The sequence below is a fragment of the Pelophylax lessonae genome, assembly GCF_965119305.1.
Source record: "Pelophylax lessonae genome assembly, chromosome: 10".
Lineage (NCBI taxonomy): Eukaryota > Metazoa > Chordata > Amphibia > Anura > Ranidae > Pelophylax > Pelophylax lessonae.
The window spans coordinates 83,237,106-83,264,976 of record NC_138777.1 but is presented as its reverse complement, the minus strand read 5'-3'; the positions used below and the strand labels follow the sequence as shown (position 1 = coordinate 83,264,976).

At 42.3% G+C, this 27,871-nt stretch overlaps 1 protein-coding gene across 1 annotated transcript in view; it reads right to left on the bottom strand.

Moving 5' to 3' along the window:
* The window catches only part of LOC309565958 (mucin-2-like), a gene marked incomplete at its 3' end in the record, with an annotated part of 251,710 nt that overhangs the window by 141,336 nt on the left and 82,503 nt on the right, over window positions 1–27,871 (bottom strand). Inside the window, exons 5-6 of the mRNA XM_082270986.1 lie at window positions 14,485–14,599; window positions 4,186–4,267 (exon numbers count right to left, since the gene is read on the bottom strand). Of these exons, the coding sequence (XP_082127112.1) occupies window positions 4,186–4,267; window positions 14,485–14,599 (197 nt within the window). The remainder of the gene's footprint in view (window positions 1–4,185; window positions 4,268–14,484; window positions 14,600–27,871) is intronic.

Here is a 27,871-nt window from a genome sequence, read left to right as displayed (position 1 = left end):
GAGACACATGGGTCCCAGTAGAGAGCTGGACCATTCAGAAAGTGCAGCACGACTCGCACATGCTCAGTAGGAAACAGGTGGTGAAGCCACAAGGCTTCACTTCCTGTTTCCCTTAGGGAAGATGCCAGCGACTGCACCCAAAGCCGATTGACGGATTGGCTAGGGGTGCCAGCATCGTGCAGATCCCTGGACAGATACGTTTCCATATATTAAAGTCAGCAGCTACACTATTTGTAGCTGCTGACCTTAATTTTTTTCCAGGCTGGAACACCACTTTAAGTTTTTTATTCTGTCTGTGCCCCCTTTAGGGAGATTCCTCCTCTCTATTTTTCCTGTTTACCATTATCACTGAAAGTGAAAGTAAAAGAAAATCCCAAAGTTTGTGATGTCCCCAATAATAGAGGGTAAATCTTCCAATGGGGCCCTAAGTTCTAGTATCCTGGGGGAAGGGGGGGCAAGGGGTTCCCTTAATTTGCATGGATTTACTCTCACTTCCTGTTTTAGCTGTGAGACAGGAAGTGAAGGTAAATCTCCCCAATGGGACACAGAATGCCCAAAAAAAAAACAAAAAAACTGACAGGGGTTAGAACCCTCCCCTACTGTATCCAAAATGAAAAAAAAAAAAGTTTTGCCTATAGTTCTACTTTAACACGTTCCGCCCCGCCCTATCTTATATACTGGGGGGCGTATTCACTAATGATTGGCCTCTGGACCCCCTAGTCACTCCAATCACATTCCTAGCATTCTCCTGCCCCCTCAATTGGCTTTTACTGATGGTTCTGGTCCAATCACAGGCTTTTAAAGCCCATTTCCTGTACCATTGCATTTTGGTCGGTTCTGGTTGCCAAATTCCGAACTTTTTCAGCAAAAAGTTCGGAATTCGGCCGAACCTCGAACAGCCAATGTTCGGGTCGAACCGATGGTCGACCCGAACTGTTCGATCATCCCTAGTAAGGATACCCGCCACCCCCAATAAATATTTAACCTCCTGGTCTCACCCCGATCTCCCCCAGTTAACCCCTTTCCCCCTGTCACATTGCACACTATACACAGGTAATATAGTGTTTTTCTGTATATCTGTGATAGTATGATTGTGACTTCAGTTAGCACTAGCGAGTACATTTCTGTCCCAAGTAGGTTTAGGGTCCCTGCCACCCCCTAATAAAGATTTAACCCCCTTATCCCCACTGATCACCCCCAGTTAACCCCTTCATTGCCCTGTCACAGTGTCACTTTTATAGTGTACAGTTTTTTTCTGATCACTATTATTAGTGTCACAGGTGACATTAGGTAGTGTTAGCATCAGTCTAGGATAGCGCAGATCCCCGGCACATAGTTAGAAATATTAGTTAACCCCTTGATTACCACATACACACACACATACACACACATACACCTCCATTACTAGTATAGTGTTTGAACAGATCAATATCTGATCTGATCAGAACTATACTAGCGTTCCCAAAAGTTTAGGGTTCCCAAAACACGGTGTTTGCACGATCAAATTTACAGGTCACACTACTGTATCTGTAAATTTAGTTGCTAAAATGACCAAACAGTGTTACAGTAGTGCAGAGGCCTACAGTATACTGGTATACTGACCATGTCAGAGTGATGGGGAAGCCTCACTGGCAGAATCAGGGTCAGTATACGAACCTGAAGAGAGCAGTGGCTCTCTGACAGACAGCTCTGATGACAGATGGGTCCCTGTTAGAACCAGGTGTACCTGACCCCATTCTGGAGTTGCTGAGGTGCAGAGATCGCAGCGTGCTCGTATGGAGCAGAGTGTCGGTACTAGTGCCGCTCAGCCTTCTGGTGATCTGGCAAACACCAGCTGCCTAGTACACCCTGGACCTAGAACAACCAGCACTGCAGTATCACTTGATCCATTAGTGCAGTTGAAGCTGGTGCGGTGGCTAGCACAAGTAGAGACCCGCAGCCACCACGTATTTAAAGACAGGCCCTTAGAGCCCATAGCGCCCTCCCTGATGCGCTGGCATATCCTGATTGGCAGCCCACTGATTCTACAGCGCCCGTACTTCCCCCATTCACTGCCCAACCTGGAATCCACATGGAAACAGCCAATTTTACTCCCTGAATTTTTATGAGCTGTTTTTCACGGAAGATCTTTTCAGATCTATTGTGTACCAAACAAATGTATTCGCTGGCCAATTCATCGCCGCCAACCCAAATTCGCCCCTTGCCAGACAATTCGGCTGGAAACCTGTAACAGTTTCCAAGTTTAATACTTTTCTGGGCCTTTCCATCAACATGGGCATAACCAAAAAGAGTGAATTGCGGTAATATTGGTCCACTAGCCCAATTCACCATATGCGTGTGTACTCTGCTTCCATGTCCAGGGCGAGCAAATTCCGCAGTTTATGCATTTCAACGTCAATGAAATCTGTCGTCCTCGGGGAGACCCTAAATATGACCGGCTCCACAAAATTCTCGTAAACCACTTCAATCAGCGGTTTGCAGCCTTGTTTACCCCCCAACAAGTAGTCTGCGTTAATGAGTCCCTGATTAGGTTTACTGACCGCCTGGCTACGAAACAGTATCTCCCCAGCAAGCGTGCCAGGTACGGGGTCAAGCGGCATAAGCTCTTTGACAGAGCCACAGGCTATACAGTTAGTTTCTGGGTTTACAAGGGAAAAGATAGCACTGTGGAGCCCCCCAACTGCCCAGACTACATAGGGAGCAGTGGCAAGATAGTTTGGGACTTGGTGTCACCCTTATTCGGAAAGGGGTACCATTTGTACGTGGACAATTTTTATTCAAGCATGCCAATTTTTAGTCACCTGCTTGAATTACAAATTGGCGCATGTGGCACCGTGCAACCTCATTGCCAGGGCTTCCCCCCAATGGCTTGTAAATTCTGGTGTGAACTGCCTGTGAGTTGAGTGCGATGCGGGACACAGTTGATTCGCAGGGTTCCCGCATCACACCAATGTGAATTGAGCCTTAGAGCCCATTCACACTAGCGTGACTTGTCAGGCGACTTGTCAGCCTGACAAGTCGCGCTCCCTCGCGGTCCATTGACTGCTACAGGACCCGTTCTAATAGGAGCGACACAAGTCGCTCCGACTTAGAAAAAGGGTCCTGTACTATTTCGGGGCGACCTCAGAGCGACTTGCATAGACTTCCATTATGTGAAGTCCCTGCAAGTCGCTCCGAAGTCATGGTGCACGGTTATGCACAAGTCGCCCCCGAAGTAGTAAGGAGTCGTGAACCGGCTCTTACTGTAGAGCTGCATACAACATGAAGGAGTCTATTTATAAAACATTTGTTGGTTGAAAATCACAAGCATTTGTCCAGGCTGCACAAATTCTCCCCAAATTTTCTCTAATACTATGAATTCATGTGGTCGTCAGCTCCATCCAGGGGCAAACATATAGTTTATTTTCTGATTGAAGTATTTAAAAAAAGCCCATTTTGGTCACTGCAGCTAACAGTCATAGAAAGTCATTGTATTCGTGAAAGGACAGGGAAAATGTGTGCAACCTGGATGAATGCTTGTGACATTTGTACAACTGATTCTTTTTACACACAGACTCCTGATTTTTTTTTCTGTTGGGGGGAAGGGGGGCACTTTAATTTTAGAGAGAAATAATTACACAAGCAAAAGATTAAGTTAAGAAAAAAATGTTGTGCTTTTGGAATTGAGAAGGTCACATTTCTGTTATAGATCAGGTGCCGGAAACAAAATGGAAAATCTGACTGATTTTTATCTTCATAATATTTATGCCCTCCTCTCATATTGATTTTCAACATATGACCTCTAAGTTAAGGTGAGTAGATAACAATCTACTTCAGGTTTCCTTGTCCTAGAGTAAGAAAAGATAAACCTTTCACATCATCTATGTTAAAAAACAACTATTGTTAAAAATCACTGGTGAGGAAATGACTGCAGGTGAATACAGCATGGAAATCATTTTCCTGAAACACAAAATAACTAGGGGATAAACAACTGCGCGAATATTGGCATAACAAACAGAGCCCATACTTTCTGAAAATATATAATAGTTTGGGGGTTTTAAGTAATTTTCTAGTAAAAAAAAAAATGCAGATTTTAACGTGTGTAAAAAAAAAAAAAAATAATAATAATAATCGCATTTTGGCTTTAGATTTACCTTTACTCTTATCTAATAATATAAATAATATGAAAATATATGTAATCCTTACTTTTGTTTTCAAAAATGCTGCTCTGCAAAGGATCTCCACAAAGTCCACAGGTGTGGTTGGCATATTTTTCATCCAGCTGAAGCTAGAAAAGAATAACAACGTTTTTTTTATTGTACCTTAGCCTTTCTTAAAGCCACATTTTATTTTTTTATTTTTTGCTTTTTTTTTCTGTTTATTATGAAAATTATGCCTGAAAAGGTGCACTTTTAAAGCGGAGTTCCAGCCATTTCACTCACCTGTCCAACGGTCCAGCGATGCGGCCGCCCAAAGCCTCGATCCTCTCCCTCGGCGCTGGCATCACTGCTGTGGGCACCCGGCTGTGACAGTTTGCGTCTTGATTGGCCGGCAATCATCTGGGACCTCTGACATGTCCCAGAAGATTGCAGGGAGGGAGGGGGAGAAGAGAACTTCCGCTCAGGGCGCCGCGGCGCTCCGAGCGGAAGTGGGAGCGGGTACCTGTCAAAACTAGGTACCCGCTCCCCCCCAAAAAAAAAATGACATGCCAAATGTGGCATGTCAGGGGGTTAGAATATCTAAAGCGGAAGTTCCACTTTTGGGTGGAACTCCGCTTTAAGTCATTACATTATTTATTAACCACTTGAACTCCGGAAGATTTCACCCTTAATGACCATGCCATTTTTTGTGATTCGGCACTGCGTTACTTTACTGGACAACTGCGCGGTCCTGCGAAGCTGTACCCAAATAAAGTTGATGTCCTTTTTTCCCACAAATAGAGCTTTTGGTTGTGTTTGATCACCTGTGCGATTTTTATTTTTTGCGCTAAAAAACAAAAAAAAGTATCAATTCTGAAAAAAAAAACAATATTTTTCACTTTCTGCTATATAACATTCCAAATAGAAAAAAATTAAAAATCAAATTTTTTCATCATTGTAGGCCAATTTGTATTCTGCTACATATTTTTGGTAAAAAAAAAAATCCCAATAAGCGTATTTGAATGGTTTTGCACAAAAGTTATTACATCTACAAACTACTATTTATGTAATTTTTATTTATTTTATTTTTTTACTAGTAATGGTGGCGATCTGTGATTTTTAGCAGGACTTCAACATTGCGGCCAACAGATCGGACACCTAACTGACATTTTTGACACTTTTGGGGGGACCAGTTACATTACTACAGTAATCAGTGCTAAAAATATGCACTGTTACTATACTAATGACACTGGCAGGGAAGGAGTTAACACTGTGGGGGATCAAAGGGTTAAATGTGTCCCTGGAGGGTGCTTTCTAACTGTGGGGGGGGGGTTGTAATATCTACACAGAGACCTGTGTTCCTAAATAGCAGGAACACAGGGGCTCTGTGTTGATAGCAAACAACAGCAGACCGCCGTTCTTTCTCCACAGGGAGTGATCACAGCTCCGCGCCTCAGCTTTCCCACTGGTGAGTGGGTGCGAGCGCGCGCCCACAGAATCGCTCCCGCGAACCACTGCACAGGTACGGCAATTCATGGGAACCTGCCGACCTGCTACCGTAAAGCTAGTTGGCAAGAGATTAAATAACGAACATGCTATACTTACTTGCTCTGTGTAATGGTTTTGCACAGAGCAGCCCGGATCCTCCTTTTCTCAGGTCCCATGCCGGTGCTCCTGGCTCCTCCCTCCTGCCAGGTGCCCCCACAGCAAGCAGCTTGCTGTGGGGGCACCCAAGCAGGCGTGGTCCTAACCCATAGCTCTGTGTGTCCACACCACACATTAAACAGCGGCTCTGCCCCGCCCTTTCTGTCTCCTGATTGGCTCACTGGCTGTGATTGACAGCAATCAGGAGCGCGAGTCTCTCGACAGGCAAGGCTCTCGTGGACATTAGAGATCGAGTATCGAGAGGGGGATCAGGTAAGTATTAGGAGAGGCTGGCAAGGATGCTGCACACAGAATGTTTTTTACCTGCATACATAGAATTCATGCAGGTAAATAATCTTGTGCCTTTACAACCACTTTAAGCTTTTTACCCTAGAGGAACTCCTGAAATAATTTTGAGGTCCTAACTCTACTAAAATTATAATATCCTCATTTTATGCTTGATTATTCTGATCAAGCTGCAGACAGGACAATGCTGGATTGGTGGATAAGTTAGGTAAGTGTTTAGGAATGGGGGAGGGAGAACAGGAAATTAAGTGTTTTTTACCTTAGCGTAAAAGACTGCATTAAGGTAAAAAACGCTAAGGCTAGGTTCACACAAGCCGGGTGTAAACTTCCCCTCCGTTTTCACTGCAAATTTCCTAAGCAGCTGTTCAGCAGTTCAGCTGCAATTTTAGATGGGGCTCAGAAGCAAATTTTTTGGCCCATTGGCCACTGGCGTCTTTAACATTAGCTGGTTGTTAACCACTTTAAGACCGGAGGATTTTCCTGCTTAACGTCCAGGCCACTTTTTTCAACTTGGCACTGTGCGAATTTAACTGACAATTGCGCGGTCAGGCAACGCGGTACCCAAACAAAATTTATGTCCTTTTTTTCCTACAAACAGAGCTTTCTTTTGGTGGTATTTTATCACCTCTGCACTTTTCATTTTTTGCGATATTAATAAAAAAAGAGCAAAAATTTTGCGAAAAAATTGACATTTTCTAATTTGACAGTTGAAAAATATCCAATATATTCAATTTTTGTCATATATTTAGGCCAGAATTGATTTAGCTACATGTCTTTGACAAGTAAATTCTCAATGAGCGTATTTTTAACCACTTTAAGACCGAAAGATTTTACCCCATTCCTGACCAGGCTATATTTTGCGATTCGGCACTGCGCTACTTTAATGGACAATTGCACAGTCATGCAAAACTGTACCCAAATTAAATTTATACCCTTTTTTTCCCTCACAAATAGAGCTTTCTTTTGGAGGTATTTAATCACCTGTGCGGTTTTTAATTTTTGAAAAAAAGAGCGACAATTTTGAAAAAAACACAATATTTTTCACATTCTGATATATAACATTCCCCCAAAAAAATTATAAATCAAAATTTTTTAACATTTTAGGCCAATTTTTTACTAGTAATGGCGGCGATCTGCGTTATTTTTTGCAGGACTGCGACATTGCGGCGGACAGATCGGACCCCTAACTGACATTTTTGACACTTTTGGGGGGACCAGCGACATTACTACAGTAATCAGTGCTATAAATATGCACTGTTACTGTAATAATGACACTGGCAGGGAAGGGGTTAATTTTATTGGAGAGGGAGGGGTTAATGTATGCCTGGTGCTTACTGACATGTGTGGGGGGAGGTGACTGAGTGACACAGGGACAGATCGCAGGTTCAGCTAGGGGTTAACACTGTTGGTGATCAAGGGGTTAAATGTGTGCCTCATGCTTACTGACGTGTGTGGGGGGAGGATTGTGTGACAGAGACACAGATCGCAGGTTCAGCTATGCTGAATCTTGTGATCTGTACTTGCCTGTCACAGAGGAGATCCGCCCACTTTGTTTACACAAGCGGGCGGATTTCCTCACTCTTTCCCCGACGATTGGGGAAGAGTGGCGGTGATCACCGCCTCTCCTCCCCTGGCCCGACTCCCGCTGTGTCTTAATACAATGGGAGGTCGCTGGACCCAGGCCGAGCCGCTCTGCTGCAGTAGCAGCAACGTGAGCGGTCGGCAGGTGGTTAAGGAGCGGGCCGGAAAGCTCATCAGCTGTCAGTGGGGTTCCTCACTGACATCTGAATGTAAAAAAAAACAAAACAGTGCCAGCAGTAAAAAACCATGAAAAAAAATGGCACGGGGTCCCACCCCCAATCCATACCAGTGAGCACCCCCCTCCTGAACCATACCAGGCCACATGCCCTCAACATGGGGGGGTGCTTTGGAGCAGGGGGGGCAGGGGGCAGGGTATGCATTTGGGGGGACCCCCACACTTTTTTTTTCAGATCAAATTTGTGTTCAAAACTGATGTGATGTGCGACCGCACATAAAGTATGTAAACCGGCTCTATAGAAAGCTGCTTTGATTCACATGTCATGAGAATCGGATGCAGTTCAAAACGCATCCAATTTTCATATACTGTATGTGAATGGAGTCTTAGACTTAAGAACACCCTTACATATAACCAGTGAAGTAATTGACCTCAGGTGATACATAGAAATGAAAAAAAAAAATCCTCCTACATACGGTTTACCTGTTTATCTGTAGTCTTCTTTTCTTTAAATCCTTTCAAAGTCCAAAATTTTGTCTGAGCTTTCAGAAAACAGGGGGCAGGGAGTTGCAAACACTACTTTGTGGCTTCAGTTATATATAAACCCATAGTTTGTCAATATCTTATATGGTGTAAGCCCCTCCCCCTGTTAAAATTAAATAAAAAACATCTGTAGGAAAAAGTTAAATTGAATACTTACACTTCCCCCAGATTCCACCTGCGGTACCTAGGTGAAGGTGACATCATCATCCTACCAGCAAAATCTCAGGGAATGTTAAAGTGTTACTAAACCCAGGATCCTGCATTCACTATATCTTGTCTCCCACAGTACAGAACTTGGAAATGAAATTATTTTAGTAAATATAAACTGCTAAATACCTTTTCTCATCAGCAGTTAGAGCAGTCTTGTGACTTCTATCAGCGTCTTGTTAAAGCTTATAGGAGGAGTGTTCATTCTCCTCTGACTGTCCTATGAGACTGCAGGCCCCCGACCCTCTGTGTGGACAGCGTTGATTGGCTCTGTGCTGTTCACATGCACCCTCCCAAGAAAAAAAAACTCTAGCAATACACACCAAACTAAGCATGTGCAAAGTAACTCCAAAGGCTGTCTCTTATCTGGAGATGGATTAGGGACAGTGGAAGGAGGAGAGGATCAGGGAAGACAGGATCAATCAGCCTTTTTACAAAATGCAGAAGATTAACCCTTTAGGGTCCACATTGAGTATAACAAGCATGCTTTACTGCAAATTCAGACTGAGTTTACTCTGGTGGGTTTAGTAACATTTTAAGTAACCCAAATCGTGTTTAGAAAGTGAACCTGCACTGTATTATAGTATCTTCTTGTGAGATTTGGAGTACTGGGGACCTCATCTGGAGCATAGTGACATCATTAAAACATCAAAGTTGACATTTTATTGGGAACCCCACACTGTTTTTTTTTTTTAAGGGACATTACACATTAAAAAAGAGAAAAAAAAAACAGTGAGGTTCCCATTATTTCCCTTAATTTCATTAAACCTGGGTTCTCGGAAAGGGAGTGCAGTAAGTCTCCCCGCACCCCCCCCCCCCACACTTTCTTAACCATACCAGAATGCATGCCATTCAACACTGGGAAGGTAGGGTAAAGTCTCTCCCCTTGGAGGGCACCTTCTTTCCATGTTGATTAGACAAGGGCCTCACCCCTACATCTAGTAACAGAAGAATGTGTTTTTTTAAAGTGGCTGTAAATCCACTCTTATAACTTTTACCTATAGGTAAGCCTTTAATAAGGCTTACCTATAGGTACTGTAAATATCTTCTAAACTTTCACCGTTTAGGAGATTTTTAAATTTCACGCAGTCGATGATGTCATCAGCACATGCGCTCTGAAGGAACCCGTGCTGTTCCTTCAGAGCCCTGTGTCATGAACGGCGGCTCCCGCACGCAAGCGTGGGAGTAATGTCATCGTGCCTCCACCAAATCAGATGGCCAGAGGACATAAACCAGGAACACTGTGGGGGCTTCGTTCTAAGGTAAGTATTTTATAATGTACTAGTATGCTATGCATGCTAACTCATTATGCCTTTGTTTTACAGGGTTTTTTATTTTTTCATTTTTTGTCGGGGGGGGGGGGGGGGTTTACAACCTCTTCAATTATTTATGAATTTTGGGGGGTGGGGGGGGGGGGGTTGATAACTTCATTTATAATAAGGAGGGCACCAGATATCAGCTTCTTACTGGGAGAATGATAATGGAGTACATTAGTACCGCTAATTTCTCATTCACCAAAAAGAACAAATGAAGCATCCACACTGTAAAAAGGTATTATATTAAAAAAAAATGTAAATAATTCCCAGCTATGTAAATCCAATGTCAATCATGTCATCTAGTCATCAAGCAATGTAGATTAATGGTCAATTATGATGACTTGCCACCTGACAATGTTTACTCACCACCTGACAATGTTTACTCACCACCTGACAATGTTGCTTGCCACATTACCACTGCTAAATCACAGTAAGATCCCTGGCTTCTGTATGTAAAAAAAAAAAAAAATTGGTGTCCCCTCAAAATAACTCAACACACAGCCATTAATGTCTAAACCGCTGGCAACAAATGTGAGTACACCCCTAAGTTAAAATGTCCAAATTGGGCCCAAAGTGTCTATATTTTATGTGGCCGCCATTATTTCCTGGTACTGCCTTAACCCCCTTGGGCATGGAGTTCACCAGAGCTTCACAGGTTACTACTGGAGTCCTTTTGGACTCCTCCAAGACGACATCATGGAGCTGGTGGATGTTAGAGACCTTGCACTCCTCCACCTTCCATGTGAGGATGCCCCACAGATGCTCAATAGGGTTTAGGTCTGGAGACATGCTTGGCCAGTCCATCACCTTTACCCTGAGCTTCTTTAGCAAGGCAGTGGTCATCTTGGAGGTGGGTTTGGGGCTGTTATGTTGGAATACTGCCCTGAGGCACAGTCTCCGAAGAATGGGGATCATGCTCTGCTTCAGTATGTCACAGTACATGTTGGCATTCATGGTTTCCTCAATGAACTGTAGCCCACCAGTGCCAGCAGCACTCATGCAGCCCCAAACCATGAAACTCCCACCACCATGCTCGACTGTAGGAAAGACACACTTGTCTTTGAACTGCTCACCTGGTTGCCGCCACACATGCTTGACACCATCTGAACCAAATACGTTTATTGTGGTCTCAACAGACCACAGGACATGGTTCCAGTAGTCCATGTCCTTAGTCTGCTTTTCTTCAGTAAACTGTTTGCTGGCTTTCTTGTGCATCACCTTTAGAAGAGGCTTCCTTCTGGGATGACAGCCATGCAGACCAATTTGATGCAGAGTGCGGCGTATGGTCTGAGCACTGAAAGGCTGACCCCCACCCCTTCAACCTCTGCAGCAAAGCTGGCAGCACTCAGATGTCTATATGACACTGAGCATGTGCATTCAACTTCTTTGGTCGACCATGGCAAGGCCTGTTCTGAGTGGAACTTGTCCAGGTAAATCTCTGTATGGTCTTTGTCACCGTGCTGCAGCTCAGTTTCAGGGTTCTTGCAATCTTCTTATAGCTTATGCCATCTTTATGTAGAGCAACAATTCTTTTTTTCAGATCCTCAGAGAGTTCTTTGCCATGTGGTGCCATGTTGAACTTCCAGTAGCCAGTATGAGAGAGCGAGAGTGATAACACACAATTTACCACACCTGCTCCCCATTCACACCTAAAACCTTATAACAAGAACAATTCACATGACACCTGGGAGGGAAAATGGCTAATTGGGCCCAATTTGGACATTTGCACTTAGGGGTGTACTCACTTTTGTTGCCAGCGGTTTAGACATTAATGGCTGTGTGTTGAGTTATTTTGAGGGGACAGCAAATTTACACTGTTATACAAGCTGTACACTCATTACTTTACATTGTAGCAAAGTGTCATTTCTTCAGTGTTGTCACATGAAAAGATATAATAAAATATTTACAAGAATGTGAGATACTGTGTATATATATATATATATATATATATATATGTGATTCTGTGCAGCCAGCCCGCACTGTAACAGTAAAGCTAGTGTGTGCTCAACCAGCGGTTAAAGCATTTCCAAGAAAACATAAAATAGGGTCTTGACTATATTTGGTCAATGACATTATCCAGTATCCCCAGCTGTTTTTTTTTTTTTACATACAGAAGCCAGGGATCTTACTGTGATTTAGCAGTGGTAGTGTGTCTTCAGTGTTGTCACATGAACACTTGTTAGGCACATATTTAACCCCTTGATCGCCCTAGAAGTTAACCCCATTCCTGCCTAGTGTCAATAGTACAGTGACAGCGCATATTATTAGACCCCCCAGTGTCAGTTATGGTCAGATTGTCCGCTGCACTATTGCAGTCCCGTTTATAAGTCTTTGATCGCCGCCATTACTAAATTCTAGTATATTGTAGATCCCATAGTTTGTAGACGCTATAACTTTTACACAAACCAATCAATATACACTTATTGGGATTTTTTTTTACCAAAGACATGTGGCAGAATACATTTTGGCCAAAATGTACTAAGAGATTTTATTTTCTATGGGATACGCTTTATACCAGTAAGTAAAAAATAATGTTTTTTTTTCCCCCAAAATTGTCAGTCTTTTTTCGTTTATATAATAAAACATAAAAAACCCAGAGGTGATCAAATACAGTAATCCCCCGCTCCATTGCGGTTCAGTTTTTGCGGTCCCGGTAATTCGCGTTTTTTTTTTGTAATGTTATTTTACTATATAAATCATTAAAAATGAAATATTTTTGTGTTTTCCATAGCTCTTGCTATGTCTCTTAGTATATTTTATGTGTTTAAATTAGTTTCTATTGTTTTAAAAGTGTGTTTAAAGACCTTAAAATGCTTCTACACGTACAGTGACAGTAAAATAAACATGCCTACAATGCATTTTAATAGGGTTTTTCTATTTCGCGGAATTTCACTTTTCGCGGCTGGGTCCGGAATGTAACCCCCGCAATGGAGGGGGGTTTACTGTACCACCAAAAAAAGCTCTATATGTGTGAAAAAAATATATAGATTTTGTTTGGGAACAGCATTGCACTGTGCAATTGTCAGTTAAAGTGGGGCAGTGCCGAATAGCAAAAAATAGCCTGGTTATAAAAGTAAACCTTCCGGAGCTGAAATGGGTAAAGTAAAACTAATGGCAATACTTTCTTTTTGGCTTTAGTGGGGGGTGATTGGAACACCTGTCTAGTTTTTATTGCTGTCTGTGCTCCCATTTAGGGAGATTTCCCTTTCTACCTGTCCTGTTTACCACCAAGAATGAAAGTGAAATAAAAAAAAAAAATCCCACATTTTGGGTTGTCACCAGAACAGGCATAGAGGGTAAATCTTCCAATGGGGACCCTAGTTTTGGTGACCATAGTGACAACCAGGGATTTCCTCCCTTTGGAGGATTTCCCCTCATTTATTGTTTTGGCTACGGAACAGGGAGTGAAGGTAAATCTCTCCAATGGGGCACAGATGGCAAAATAAAAAACTGACAATGGGCCATAACTCTTCCGTACTCTATCCAAAAAAGGAATTCCCTTAGTTGTACTTTAATTCACATGTTCCTCTCTGTGAACATGCTGTTCACTGCCTTACTGTCTGTGCTGGCAGATCTGAGTAACAGTCACACTCTTCATCCCAGGTGGCCTCAAACAAACTTGTATTACAGAGAAGGGGGAATGTGTGCAGGGGCTGACTGGTAACTTTCGACCCAGGGGGCAAGTACAAACCAGAGGCCCATGGTGCAGCGACTTGGCCCTCCTCCCACTCTCCCTCTTCCTGGCCTCCTCCTGACCCCCTTTCCAGGCTGACGCTCCACTCCAGGTAATCTATACTAGTGTTTCTCAACTCCGGTACTCAGGGCACACTAACAGGCCAGATTTTAAGTATTACCTTGGGGAGATGCCAACTAGAATACTGCAATCACTGAGCAGTAAATGATATCACCTGTGATGTATTTCAGTTTTCTTGCAAACCTGGCCTGTTAGTGTGCCCTGAGGACTGGAGTTGAGAAACACTGATACCCACCGGCCAAATTTGGGTTCCCGACCTGGTCTGCAGGGGGCAGTTGGGGGGAGCTGAGACAGCTCGGTCGGGGCTGCCTGGGGGAAGAGAGTCTCCAGTGGGGAATGGAACTGGCCTCTGCTCAGACACAGTTTACACCACCCATGCTGGGGGGGGGGGGGGGTTGGTTGCGCTCTGTCCTTGTCTTCATCCCACACTCAGTAGGTCAGTAGTGGGGGACGTTTAACTTCTCTTCACCAGGAATCCTTTAGGCATGTCTGTGGCAGAAGCAGTGAATCCAATCTATGGAGCCTCAGAGTGGCCTGGGGTGGATTTTCCCCCTGCCCCCTGGCCCAGTCCTTCTCTAAATGTGTGTCTGACCAGATCCGTTGGAATTACTGACAGCAGAGTCATTTCTGGTCACTATTAGACCGCACGGTATATTTAGACATCCCACACAAATGCTGTAACAGGCAAGTGGAAGTAATACTATAAAAATTCAAACCGTTAGTACACGGTCTATATGACTGAATATCTATTTCTCTCTCTTTAGCTGGACTTTAATATTCATCATCCGACAGTAAAAAGACAGGACATAAAGATAGCAATAGATTTTAGATTTTAATTACCTCAAATCTTCCATCGTCGCTTTTCATAAATACCATCCCAATTGGTGAGACAATTTTCAAGTAGCTATCGATTTTCTGGATTGTAACTACTGGTCTACTATATGGTAAAGTTATCCTAAGTGGGAAAAAATGTTGTAAATAAACATACTTAAAAAAGCTTTGTCATATTAAAAATAACAGCATAGGTATGCACATACAGTAGCTCACAACTGTTCCTGATTCCAAGGGACTGTCCCTGATTCGGAACAAAGTTCTCCTGCCCCTCTCTCTTCCTCATTTCTCCCTCATTTTGGTCTGATCTATATAGTTGTATATAAAATTCCCATTACTAAACCTTTCATCCAGTTTCTAAATTGCTGCATTTGCATATTTCAAAATTCAGTATAAAGGAATAGTAGTGGTTAAAAAAAAAAAATAAATCATTTTTTGTATAATTCTCCTTTAAGGGGGCGTGGCAGGGTATGTGTTCTATACCTACATACACTATATTGTCAAACGTATTGGGACACCTGCCTTTACACACACATGGACTAAGGACCATGCTTATTTCTGACACATGTTTACAAGTTAAAATCAGTATTTGTTCCTAGAAAATTACTTAGAACCCCCAAACATTATAAAATTGTTTTAGCAAAGACTCTGGAGAATAAAATGGCGGTCAATGCAATATTTTTTGTCACAGGATATTTGCACAGCGGTCTTTCAAACGCAATTGTTTTTGAAAAAAATACACTTCACTGAATTTTGAAAAAACCAAACAGTGAAGTTAGCCCATTTTTTTTGTATATTATCAAGGATGATGTAACACCAAGTAAATAGATACCTAACATGTTACGATTTAAAATTGTGCACACTCGTGGAATGGCGACAAACTACGGTACTTAAAAATCTCCGTAGGCGACGCTTAAAAATGTTTTAACGGTTAGCGGTTTAAAGTTACAGAGGAGGTCTTTTGCTATAATTATTGCTCCCGCTTTGATGATCGTGACGATTCCTCACATATGTGATTTGAACACCGTTTACATTTGTGGGCGCGACTTACATATGCGTTTTCTTTGGTGCACGAGCTCATGGGGATGGGGGCTCTTTAAAATTATTTTTTTTGTTCCTATTTATTTTATTTTTATCACTTTAGCAAAAAAAATCTGACAAATTTTATTGCTGTCACAAGGAATGTAAACATCCCTTGTGACAGTAAAAGGCAGTGACAGGTACTCTTTATGGAGGGATCTGGGGTCCCCAAACCCCTCCACTGCATTTCAAAGTATTCAAAATGGCAAAATCAGCATTTTTGAATACTATCACTTTTTGTTAATCGGTGCTGTTGGCATCGGAATAAACCAGAAGTGACGTTGTGACGTCACCTACGGGTTACTTCATCTAATCCAGCTTTGTTCAGGACTCTAACCAGCCGGCTGGTCGCTCGCGTCTCCTGGTGGGACGACGACACTTCCAGGTTATTTCTTCGAAGACCCGATCAGAGCCGAATCCAGCTTCATTCAGGACTCTAACCAGCCGGCTGGTCAATCGCATCTCCTGGTGGGACAGGAGACCAGGGCAGAGTGGCGGAAGGCAGCAGGAGGGGGGGGGGACATTACCCCAGTACAACCACTTCTTCAAGCCGATGTACAGGTACTTTGGTTTACGGGAAGTGGTTAAAAAAAAAAACGAGGCTTTAGTATCACTTTAAGGACAATATTTAAAGTAATATTCTCAGGATGGAAATTGGAAGTGTTGAGTCCCGCATATCTTCTGTCCAGTACTCCATTTGGAGTATGACAACGTGTAAAGAGCAATTTAACAAATCACATACACCATCCATATATATAGGCTAAAGGGAAAAGGCATGGCAACACAGGGTCACACACACACATGACATTACTTCTGATGCACGATGCAATGAAGGCACACAAAAAGGGAAATTCTTATGGATCGTACAAGAAATTTTGTCTGCTTTAGTAGCTTTCTCGGATGTGATATAAGATTAGGTAGCAAAAAAGAACGAACGATTAGCCACCTGATCTTCTCATCATGTGTACGAGGCTTAACTCTGAACTCCAAACTCATACTCTTTTTATTATTCAAATGAGGTTCATTCATGCAAACTAATGGCCCGTACACAGGATCTGAAATTCGGATGAAAAATACCGCTTTCTAAGTGATAGTACGATAATCTGATCGTTAGTATACAACTTTCGAGAGCCAATCACGACATTTCATCTGATTAGACAAGCATGAAAATGTTTCTTGTACGATACCAGATCGTATGATTTTGTTTAAATCAGTACAACTGTCGTTGAAAAATGGACAATCTGTCGTCCGATTTTCAGATCGTGTGTACAGGCCAAAATAGTCAGCTTGCAAGGTGGGGATGACCTCGGCAGCAGCTCACTGGAGTGGAAAAAGACCTTGAATTTAGAGTTCAGGTAGAGCCAAGTTAGGAGGATGCCTAAGTTCATCTCTAGCTAGGAGTTACTATGACTATAAAAATCAACATCAAATACATATCGACATCAAAATATTAATGTACAATGTATAGGTTCCAACCCTTTATACAATAAAATGTTTGCTATCCCTAGCCCGAAACAATCACATCCATTTTCACAAGTTCAAAATGAATGTTCATGATTTATAAGGAATTAAAAATGCATCCACAGTACATTTAAGGCCTATTAACATCATTGCAGTAACACATGCACCCCAACACACCTTCCCAATGCACCTGTGTTTCAGTGCACCACAATGCGTTATAACACAACACCATGGTTGACAAAGCACTGTGTTCAGAAAACTCGGTGCTGGAGCAATTTTGGTCCATCGTTGTGTGGTGACAGGCCAATTGCTTAAAGGGGCTAACTTGACATAATGCGCATTAATGCAGATTCATTAAAAAAGAACGCAGCAGGGTGGGGGGGGGAGCAGAGTGGGGGGGTGTGGTTTGGCTGTTCAGAGTATGGCCGCTTTGTCCCAAGGCTCTGACAGGGAGAAGCAACAGCCAGCAGCTACACAGTATTCCCAACCCTGCTACACGGCGCGCTACTCTCTCCAGCAAGCCTGCTCCCCCAAGAAGATTACAGACTTCTTTCTGTGCCTGAGCAGAGAAGAAGAGCAAGATGGTGACAGGGTGGCACATGGACATATCTCCTTCCCCTCCACAGTGCCAGCAGAGCCTTCTCATGGCACACAGGATACCCACAACCTCGAGTACGGGCAGGAGGACAAGCACTCCCACAAGAGACCAGCTACCTCTCCTTCTGCCTCTCCTGCTTCCAAAGGGCCTGTAAGTAAAAGACACTTTGGCACACATGGAGACACTGAGGTAAAAAAGCCAGTACAGGATTCCCTCTCCTCCTTCCCCACCTTTGACCATCCAGCCTCAGAGCATACCTTAAAATAAATGCTCCTCTCCCTGAAAAAAGATCTGCTGGCTGAGCTATGTAAAACTGTTTCAGATATTCAGGTTCATGTGGAGTATCTGGAAGACTGGGTGGATAGAGTTTAACACAAACTGGGAGACTCCATGGCTGCTCAAAATGATTAAGTGGATGGTTATCAAGAGCATGATGCTGACATCCAGTAGCTGAAGAATAAAGTTACAGATTTAGAGGATAGATCTAGGTGTAACAATCTAAACTTCAGAGGCAATCCTGAATCAATCTCTCTGCCTGAGCTCACTCCTTATCTTTTTATGCTACCTAAAACCCTCTTGCCTATGGAAAATGTCCGCAACCCAATTATAGATGGAGCTCACCGTATAGTGAAGCCAAACACTCTTCCAGACACGGTACCAAGGGATGTTCTGGCAAGAATTAACTTTTTTTCACAATAAAGATAGAACCATGGCTGCAGCACGCAAAGCAAGGAAATGACCAGACCCCTTTTCCCATATCTCAGTTTACGCTGACCTTTCTGCTGCCACCCTGGCTCGTCGCAGACAGTTTGCCCATATCACAGAAGCCTGGAGGGAAAGGAAAACTGTGTACAACTGGCTGTTCCCTGCCACTTTATAGGTCACTTATCAAGGGCACAAATATATACTCCACTCTCCGGCGGAATCCAAGAAACTTCCTCAGCAGTGGAGCATCCCCCTGTCCCCGAGAGAGGATAGAGACTGCTCCAATCTCCCTTATCCTACCACCTCCACCTGGAATGCAGCTTCCAGCCCAGGCTAATTTTTATTTTTCAGTTCCCCGCATGGGCTCTTCCTGATCAATGAAGTTAGGATGTTTTCATTTAGAAAGTAGCTATTAGTACTCCTCTGGTACGGACTCCCGTAAAGGTATATTTTTAAGTGTCTCTTGTTGACAATTATGGTAAAGGACTTTTTCCTGTTATGCATGATTCTATTTTTATTATATGTAGAATATGACATGTATAGACTAGAATATATATCCTGTTTTGTATACTGTATGGAAGACCCCAAAGACTGGAGTTAAAATTAAGTAACCCATTCACTATGCTCTTGTGTGAGTGAGTTGCTTCCAGGGCCCTGATGTCTGGATGTGTGGAATGGAAAGATATGCCGGCAAAGGTTAGTACAGATTACATAGACAGATAATATAGAAAGGGATAAATCCCTTAGGTAAATAGATACAGTTGCAGTTCTGGGATAATATTTTAGTACTCACATCATTGGAATACATACTCAGACATAATGTTTTCACCTTTGGGGGGCTCCCACTACCTCCAGGTACAGCACATGGCCATGGGCACATGCTGTACCCTATTCATCCATGATGGCTTTTCTATGTATGCAGACCACATTTTGATGTGGTACCGCTACCACTTCTGGGGACCGTCCTTTGGGACGGTCCCGAGAACTTGCTGCAAGATTGTTTGGGCTCCTTAAACTGTAATTCCCTCAACTTGAAATTCACCATGGAATATGACATATCTAAAGTTACTTTTTTAGATGTTAAAATCATTAGGACTGAGGATAATATGTTATCTTGTGAACTTTTTAGAAAGTCAACTGCTGGCAATAACATCTTATATGCCAGCAGTTTATATCCACAACCATTAGTTACATCCATCCCTTACAGCCAATACCTTAGAGTTAAACGCATACAAGTGAGGAAGTCTTTACCCTAGAAGCAAATAATCTAAGAAAATGACTCCTACAAAGGGGTTACAGTCATAAATGCTTGAAACAAGCTTCCAAACGGGTAACCAAACTTTCCAGACACGATCTTCACTTTACCAAAAAGAAATCAACATATACTAACACAACTAGAATTATTACCACATATTCTAACAAACATATTGAAGTGAAAAATGTTCTTAAGAAGTTTTGGCACTTGTTGACATCAGACCCTACGATAGGAAAATGTGTCCCTCCAACACCTCAAATGACATATAGGAGGGTCCCATCTATTGGTGACCGACTAGTACAAAGTGAATATCGGGGACACTTACGTGGTGACCCCTGTAAACTCTTAGGAACATTGTGGGTCATGCTCATACTGACAATTTATCAATGCTAGGTGTGGTATACGGTTGCCTAATGGACACATATACACTCTCAAACACTTTGCTAACTGCCAAACAGTGGTGGCAGTTTACCTCATGCAATGCGAATGTGGCTGTTATTATTTGGGTAAGACCATACAGAAGTTCTGGCAAAGCATATACAGCCATATTCTAAGCGTAAAACAAAGGAATCCAGAGCTCCTTCTTGGGCGACATGTCACATTAGTTCATGGGCAAAATTTCCCCCAAGTAACCTTCCTGGTCCTCGATCAAATCCATCCCAGCCAACGAGGTGGAGACTTTAACAAGGCTCTCCTTCAACATGAGCTGCGATGAATTTCTGACCTCAATTCCACTTTACCTTCGGTCCTCAATGAGGCTTTCAATTTCAAGCCATTCCTCCATGGATTTCACTCTGGAGGTTTTGAAAAATATTTATAACTATATCCTCTTCCTTCTTCTCTTTCTCCCCCTTTTTGTTCCCCTCCCTTCTTTTTAATCCCTTCCCTTTCTTTTTTTCCACCCGTTTTAGCTTTTTTTTTTACTGCCTTTATACATCTACTTTGAAGATTGCATTCTCTGTATATACTTGTTCTGCTGTGATATAATTGATGTTATGGTTTCTCTTGCTGTATATATTTTACCATGGAATTGATCTGCTGATATTCACATTGGTATTTATTTACCTTTATATATTTTATTTTTATAGATATACTGGAGATCGATGGGGATGTGCATATATTTGTTTTGTCCTCTTTGGCCCACAGCCCACCTTTTCCCAGTTTGCTGTTTCCTTTAACCTAGAATGTACTAATTTCATAATTTGGCTACTAGATGTCCCTGGCATTGTGGTTGGCCTGCTCCCTGGCACGTGCAGGCCCCCGTTGTGTTTATCTGACACACGAGGCCTGCAGCTATTGGCCATGGGATGCGCGCATTGAGCCAGCATAATTTCTGGCCCCAGAGCCGGTCCGCGCACAAAGGACTCCAAACTTACTGCTTGGAGCGCAGCCCTGTTACACATGTTGGTAAACCCCTGGCGTCTGACGTTGCCGCGCAGTGCATGTGAGGCTGGGGGATTGAAATGGAGCCTGTATGATGGGGAAATTCCTCCATGTACAGGGAGTGTATAGAGAGCCCACTAATTCAGTTAAATTTGTAAATATTTTATTATTTCTTTTCATTGCACAACAGTGAAGAAATGACACTTTGCTACAATGTAAAGTAGTGAGTGTACAGCTTGTATAACAGTGTAGAGTTTATGTCCCCTCAAAATAACTCAAAACACAGTCAATAATGTCTAAACAACTGGCAATAAAAGTGTGTACACCTCTAAGTCAAAATGTCCAAATTGGGCCCAAAGTGTTAATATTTTATGTGGCCGCCATTATTTTCCAACACTGCCTTAACCTTTCTGTGCATAGAGTTCACCAGAGTTGCCACTGGAGTCCTCTTCCACTCCTCCATGATGACATCACAGAGCTGGTGGATGTTAGAGACCTTGCGCTCCTCCACCTTCCATTTGAGGATGCCCCACAGATGCTCAATAGGGTTTAGGTCTGGAGACATGCTTGGCCTGTCCATCACCTTTACCCTCAGCTTCTTTAACAAGGCAGTGGTTGTCTTGGAGGTGTGTTTGAGATTGTTATCATGTTGAAATATTGCCCTGGGGCCCAGTCTCCAAATGGAGGGGATCATGCTCTGCTTCAGTATGTCACAGTACATGTTGGCATTCATGGTTCCCTCAATAAACTGTAGCTCCCCAATGCACTCATGCAGCCCCAGACCATGACACTCCCACCACCATGCTTGACTGTAGGCAATACACACTTGTCTTTATACTCCTCACCTGGTTGCCACAGCACACGCTTGACACCATCTAAACCAAATAAGTTCATCTTGGTCTCATCAGACCACAGGACATGTTTCCAGTAATCCATGTCCTTAGCCGGCTTGTCTTCAGCAAACTGTTTGCCGGCTTTCTTGTGCATCATCTTTAGAAGAGGCTTCCTTCTGGGATGACAGCCATGTAGACAAATTAGATGCAATGTGCAGCGTATGGTCTGAGCACTGACAGGCTGACCCCTCAACCTCCACCCCTCAACCTCTGCAGCAATGCTGGCAGCACTCGTATGTTTATTTCCCAAAGACAACCTCTGGATATGATGCTGAGCATGTAAACTGAACTTCTTTGGTCGACCATGGCGAGGCCTGTTGTGAGTGGAACCTGTCCTGGTAAACTGTTGTATGGTCTTGGCCACCATACTGCAGCTCAGTTTTAAGGTCTTGGCAATCTTCTTATAGCCTAGGACATCTTTATGTAGAGCAACAATTCTCTTTTTCAGATTCTCAGAGTTCATAGCATGAGGTGCTATGTTGAACTTCCATTGACCAGGATGAGAGAGTGAGAGTGATAACACCCAATTTAACACACCTGCTTAGACTGAGACTTTGTAACACTAACAAGTCATATGACACCGGGGAGGAAAAATGGCTGATTGGGCCCAATTTGGACATTTTGACTTAGGGGTGTACTCACTTTTGTTGCCAGTGGTTTAGACATTATTGGCTGTTTGTTGAGTTATTTTGAGGGGAAAGCAAATTTACACTGTTATACAAGCTGTACTAATTTACATTGTAGCAAAGTGTTATTTCTTCAGATTTGTCACATGAAAAGATATAATAAAATATTTACAAAAATGTGAGGGGTGTACTCACTTTTGTTAGACATTGTATATATTATATTTATAGAAAAAAGATTGTGCTCTGTCTTACCCCTGAAGAAGAAATTATTGTAGATTTCAAAACATGTTGGGATGTCTTTGTATCATGAACTGGTTTGGTCCTCCACTGTAGAAGACTAACCTTATGTTCCAGACTAGAAAAAACAGTGACCCGAAGCAACCACATTGACAAGCCTCCATCCCTAAATATGTGTACAAACTAAAAAGAAAAGGTCATGGGACTTTAAATGAGGCCAGCCACTTTGTCAAAATTAGTATATAAAATACATATAATGATACATTTATTGAAAAATATAGCAACACAACAGCAGTATTCCATGATCATAAAGTACATAATGACAATTCATAAATATAATAGGAAAATATAAAATACGGAGCTGACATGTAAAAATTCATAATTAGTAAAATAAATACATAATAAACTGGTACAGGATTATATTTGTGTACAAAATTTACGAAATACATGATTGATGTAGATTTAACACACAAATTGTCTTGACATTAGGGATGAGCTTCGAGTTGAATGTAGGTCACTTGCAGGCTGGAGGATTTGAACCCACAGCCCCCTCATTGCAAGCTTGGTATTCTACCACCTACGCCACCATTAAGCCTGCTTAAGCTGAACACACTCTCCCTAACTTCTATCTCATCCACTAGGTGTAGGGTGGGATAGGAGTTAGTTAGTTAGGCAAGGAAAGTGTGTTTAACCTAAGCGTACTTAGCCATTGCCTCTTTGGCCTATATGTAACATTTGAGCACAGAAGACATTTACTTGTCTTTTTTGTAGCTGGTAGAATACCAGGCCTGCAATTGCGAGGTGTCGGTTTGAATCCCTTGGCCAGCGGGTGATTTATAAGTGGAATTCTATAGTTAATAATACATTGCTGGCAGGGAGAGATATTTTTGCTTTTTACAGTTTGTTGAGATCGGATAGTGCAGTGTATACCACAAAGTGATATATTGTACATATATATATATATATATATATATATATATATATATATATATATATATATATATATATATATATATATATATATATATATATACTGTGTATATATATATACTGTGTATATATATATATATATATATATAGAGGCACTTCAGTTTATATCAGTTTATCTCAGTATTACTGAAAAAAAAAGCGTGGCCCCCCCAGTCCATACCAGGCCCCTCGGGTCTGGGTCTGGTATGGATTTTAAGGGACAGCCCACAACAAAATTAAAAAAAAAAAGGTGTGGGGTTCTCCCTAAAATCCATGCCAGACCCTTATCTGAGCACACAGCTCTGTCCCTTCACCCCAAAGCACCTTGCCCCCATGTTGATGGGGTCAGGGGTCTCTTCCTGACAACCATGGGCTGTGGTTGTGGGGGTCTGTGTGGGGGAGGCTTATCGGAATCTGGAAGCCCCCTTTAACAAGGGGGCTCCCAGATCCCGCCCCCCTATGTGAGTGGATATCAGGTACATCAAACCCCTACCCATTTACCAACAAAGTGTACAAAAAAAATAAAGACAAAAGCCAGTTTTGGAAAAGCCCTTTAATAAAAAATAAAAAAATAGTGTTCCCCGATGATCAGTCGCCCGCCCGCCCGCCCGAAAAATAGAAACAAAAACAAAGAAGCTCCTGCTTCTGCAGACGCCTCCCGTGCTCTGAACGGTTTTGATTTTGACAGCTCTTTTATAGGGATCTGATGTCACGAGCTGCTCCACAATGCACTGCTCAAGTGCAGTGAATAAATTACTGACGTCATGTAATTTATTCACTGCACCTGAGCAGTGCATTGTGGGACGGCTCGTGACATCAGGTCCCTAGAAAAGAGCTATCAAAACCAAAACAGCTCAGAGCGCGGGAAGCGTCCGAAGAAGCAGGAGCTTCTTTTTTTTCTATTTTTCGGGCGGACGAGCGACTGATCATCGGGGGACACTATTTTTTTATTTTTTAATAAAGGACTTTTCCAAAACTGGCTGTTGTCTTTATTTTTTTGTACACTTTTTTGGTGAATGGGTAGGGGTACAATGTACCCAATATCCATTCACATGGGGGCGGGATCTGGGGGCCCCTTGTTAAAGGGGGCTTCCATATTCCAATAAGCCTCCCCCGCAGACCCCCACAACCACAGCCCATAGTTATCGGGAAGAGACTACTGTCCCATCAACATGGGGGCAAGGTGCTTTGGGGTGGGGGGCAGAGCCCCCCTGCCCCAAAGCACCCCCCCATGTTAAGGGCATGTGGTCTGGTATGGTTCAGGAGGGGGAGGCACTCACTTGCCCCCTCCCCCATACTGGCCAGCCAGGCTGTGTGCTCAGATAAGGGTCTGATATGGATATTAGGGGGAACCCCACACCGTTTTTTTTTTTAATTTTGGCACAGGGTTCCCTTTAAAACCCATACCAGACCCGAGGGGTCTGTTATGGATTTTGGGGGGTGGGGGAACTCCACACAATTTTTTTTTTATTTTTTTTTATCTGTATTGCCGGGAGCCAGCAATACATTACAGCCGCAAGCAAGTTTAAATTACATTTTTTTCTTTAGAAATGTCAGTATTTCTGCAGCAGGCTGCAAACATCACTCAAATGTGCAACTTTACAGGCACATTAAGGGGGCCCCCCCAGGCATGATATTTAAAGGAATTTTTCATTTTTATTGTTTCACTTTAAGCATTATTAAAATCACTGCTCCTGTAAAAACAATTGTTTTAAAAAAATATTTTGCATTGATCCATGTCCCCCAGGGCAGTACCCAGGTTTCCATACACTTTTTTGGCCAATAACTTGCATTTAAGCCTTTAAAATTAGGACTTTTGATTTTTCATGTTCGTGTCCCATAGACTTTAATGGAGTTCGCATGTTAGCTAGAACATTTCCCCTGTTCGAGATGTTCTGGTTTGAACCGAACAGGGAGGTGTTCCGCTCATCACTACTTGGCATCCTAAAACTCAACGTGTTTCGCAGAACCCTATCCGCTTCATCAGTAGTGTGATGCAAGAAAATATCTATAAAAATAAGTAAGCATAAATATGAAACATGTAACGAAATAATAATGTATGGTCCAAAAAAAAAAACAACAAATTACTCACAGGTCAGGACACACAGGAGACCAGCATCTAAAAGAAGGGGCTGAAGGGGTGTCAGACACATGCCTACCCCGGGGCTGTGGCAGGAGAACCCCTCCAGGTCAAGGGGACATCCAGAGGCCGGCCAAGTTTGAAATGTGATCCATGGAGAGAAACATGGGCACATCAAGCCTGTATTGATCGAAAAAATATAAAATATAATATAGTATGTGTGTAATGTATGTTAAATTTGTAAACATATTACACACATACTATATTATATTATTATTTGTTAGATCAATACAGGCTGGTTGTGCTCATATTTTATTTTTCTATGGATCACATTTCAAAGCTTACCCCCTTCTTTTAGATGCTGGTCTCCTGCGTTGAATTTGTGTGTTATATCTACATCAATCCTGTATTTTGTATATTTTGTACGCAAATATAATCATGTACCAGTTTGTTATGAATTTATTTTACTAATTATGAATGTTTACATGTCAGCTCTGTATTTTATATTTTCCTATTATATTTATGAATTGTCATTATGTACTTTATGATCATGGAATGCTGCTGCTTTTTTTTTTTTAAATAAATGTATCATTATATGTATTTTATATACTAATTTTGACAAAGTGTCTGGCCTCCTTTAAAGTGCCATGACCTTTTCTTTTTAGTTTGTACACTTATGATCCAGACTATGAGCATATCTAACCATTTGGATGCTCGATACTGTATCTGTAAAATTTCTGTGTTTTTATACTACTATCAGTGATCATATTAACCTTTTATTCATGTTGGAAGAAATTTTCTTGAATAAAAAATAATGATTTTATACACTTTACATTTTCTTGATTACTCCTATCTGTTTGGCCTATGCCTAAAAAATCTCTGTGGGGCTTTTTCCTTCCTTCCTTGTGGCACTGTGCCTCTAGTAGCTAACGACACCAACCTACCTGCACTATTTTTACTCCTTAGTACCTGGCATTACCAGTTTCTTTCCTCTACAGAGGATGCCTCTAAAAATAGTCTCTTTAAATGTAACGGGCCTGAAAAGCTCCTACAAAAAGGTCAATGCCCTGGAGAGAGGCTATCTACCAGCAGTGCGACATTTTGTGCTCAGGAAACTCACTTAACTCACACTAATGCTCTTCGAGTTGCCCATCACAGATTCCCCAACTGCTTCCTTGCCAATTCTGAAAAAAAGTCCAAAGGCGTAATGATTGCCATTAAAGATACCTTTGTCTTCTCGCAGACTTTTGTAGAACTTGATTCCAATGGGAGGTGCATTATATTGGGAGGGATGCTCACTCAGCAACCCTTTACTTTACCGTTGGTGTACTCACAAATAGGGATGATCGAACGGTTCGGGTCGACCATCGGTTCGGCCCAAACATTGGGTGTTCGAGGTTCGGCCAAATTTAGAACTTTTTGCCCAAAAAGTTCGGAATTCGGCAACCAGAACCGACCAAAATGCAATGGGACAGGAAATGGGCTTTAAAAGCCTGTGATTGGACCAGAACCATTAGCAAAAGCCAATTGAGGGGGCAGGAGAATGCTATGAATGTGATTGGAGTGACTAGGGGGTCCATAGTCCAATCATTAGTGAATACGCCCCCCAGTATATAAGATAGCCCCCGCCAAATTCCTAGCATTGTTATACAGGGACATGGAAGAGAGTGGAAGCAGTTCTGTTAATTTTGCTTTAAAAGTGACATTTAGCATTTATTAGTGTGAGGAAAGGGATATCTAGTGTAGTTAGAGTGCTCTTTTACACTTAAGTTAGCTTTAATTTATTCAGTTTCTGTAGGGAAAGTGTTAAGTGTAAGGGGACCGTAGTGTAGTGTAGGGTTAACTGACAGTGACTGCTATGGAAGGGTGACAAAACCCTTCCAAAGCAGGGTGACCGCTATAGAGAAATGATCATTTCTCTGAGTTGCTTTGGAACTGGAATATGGCTTCTCACCAGCCAGCATTTTTTATGCTGCAGGGGTTGCCACTGCCAGTGCTTTTTTGAGGACATGTTTGATGTCAGACATGACATCTGAACATGTGTATAGGGGGTATATATACACAACCATGTCTGTATATATACACCTAGACATATATAGGTGTGATAAT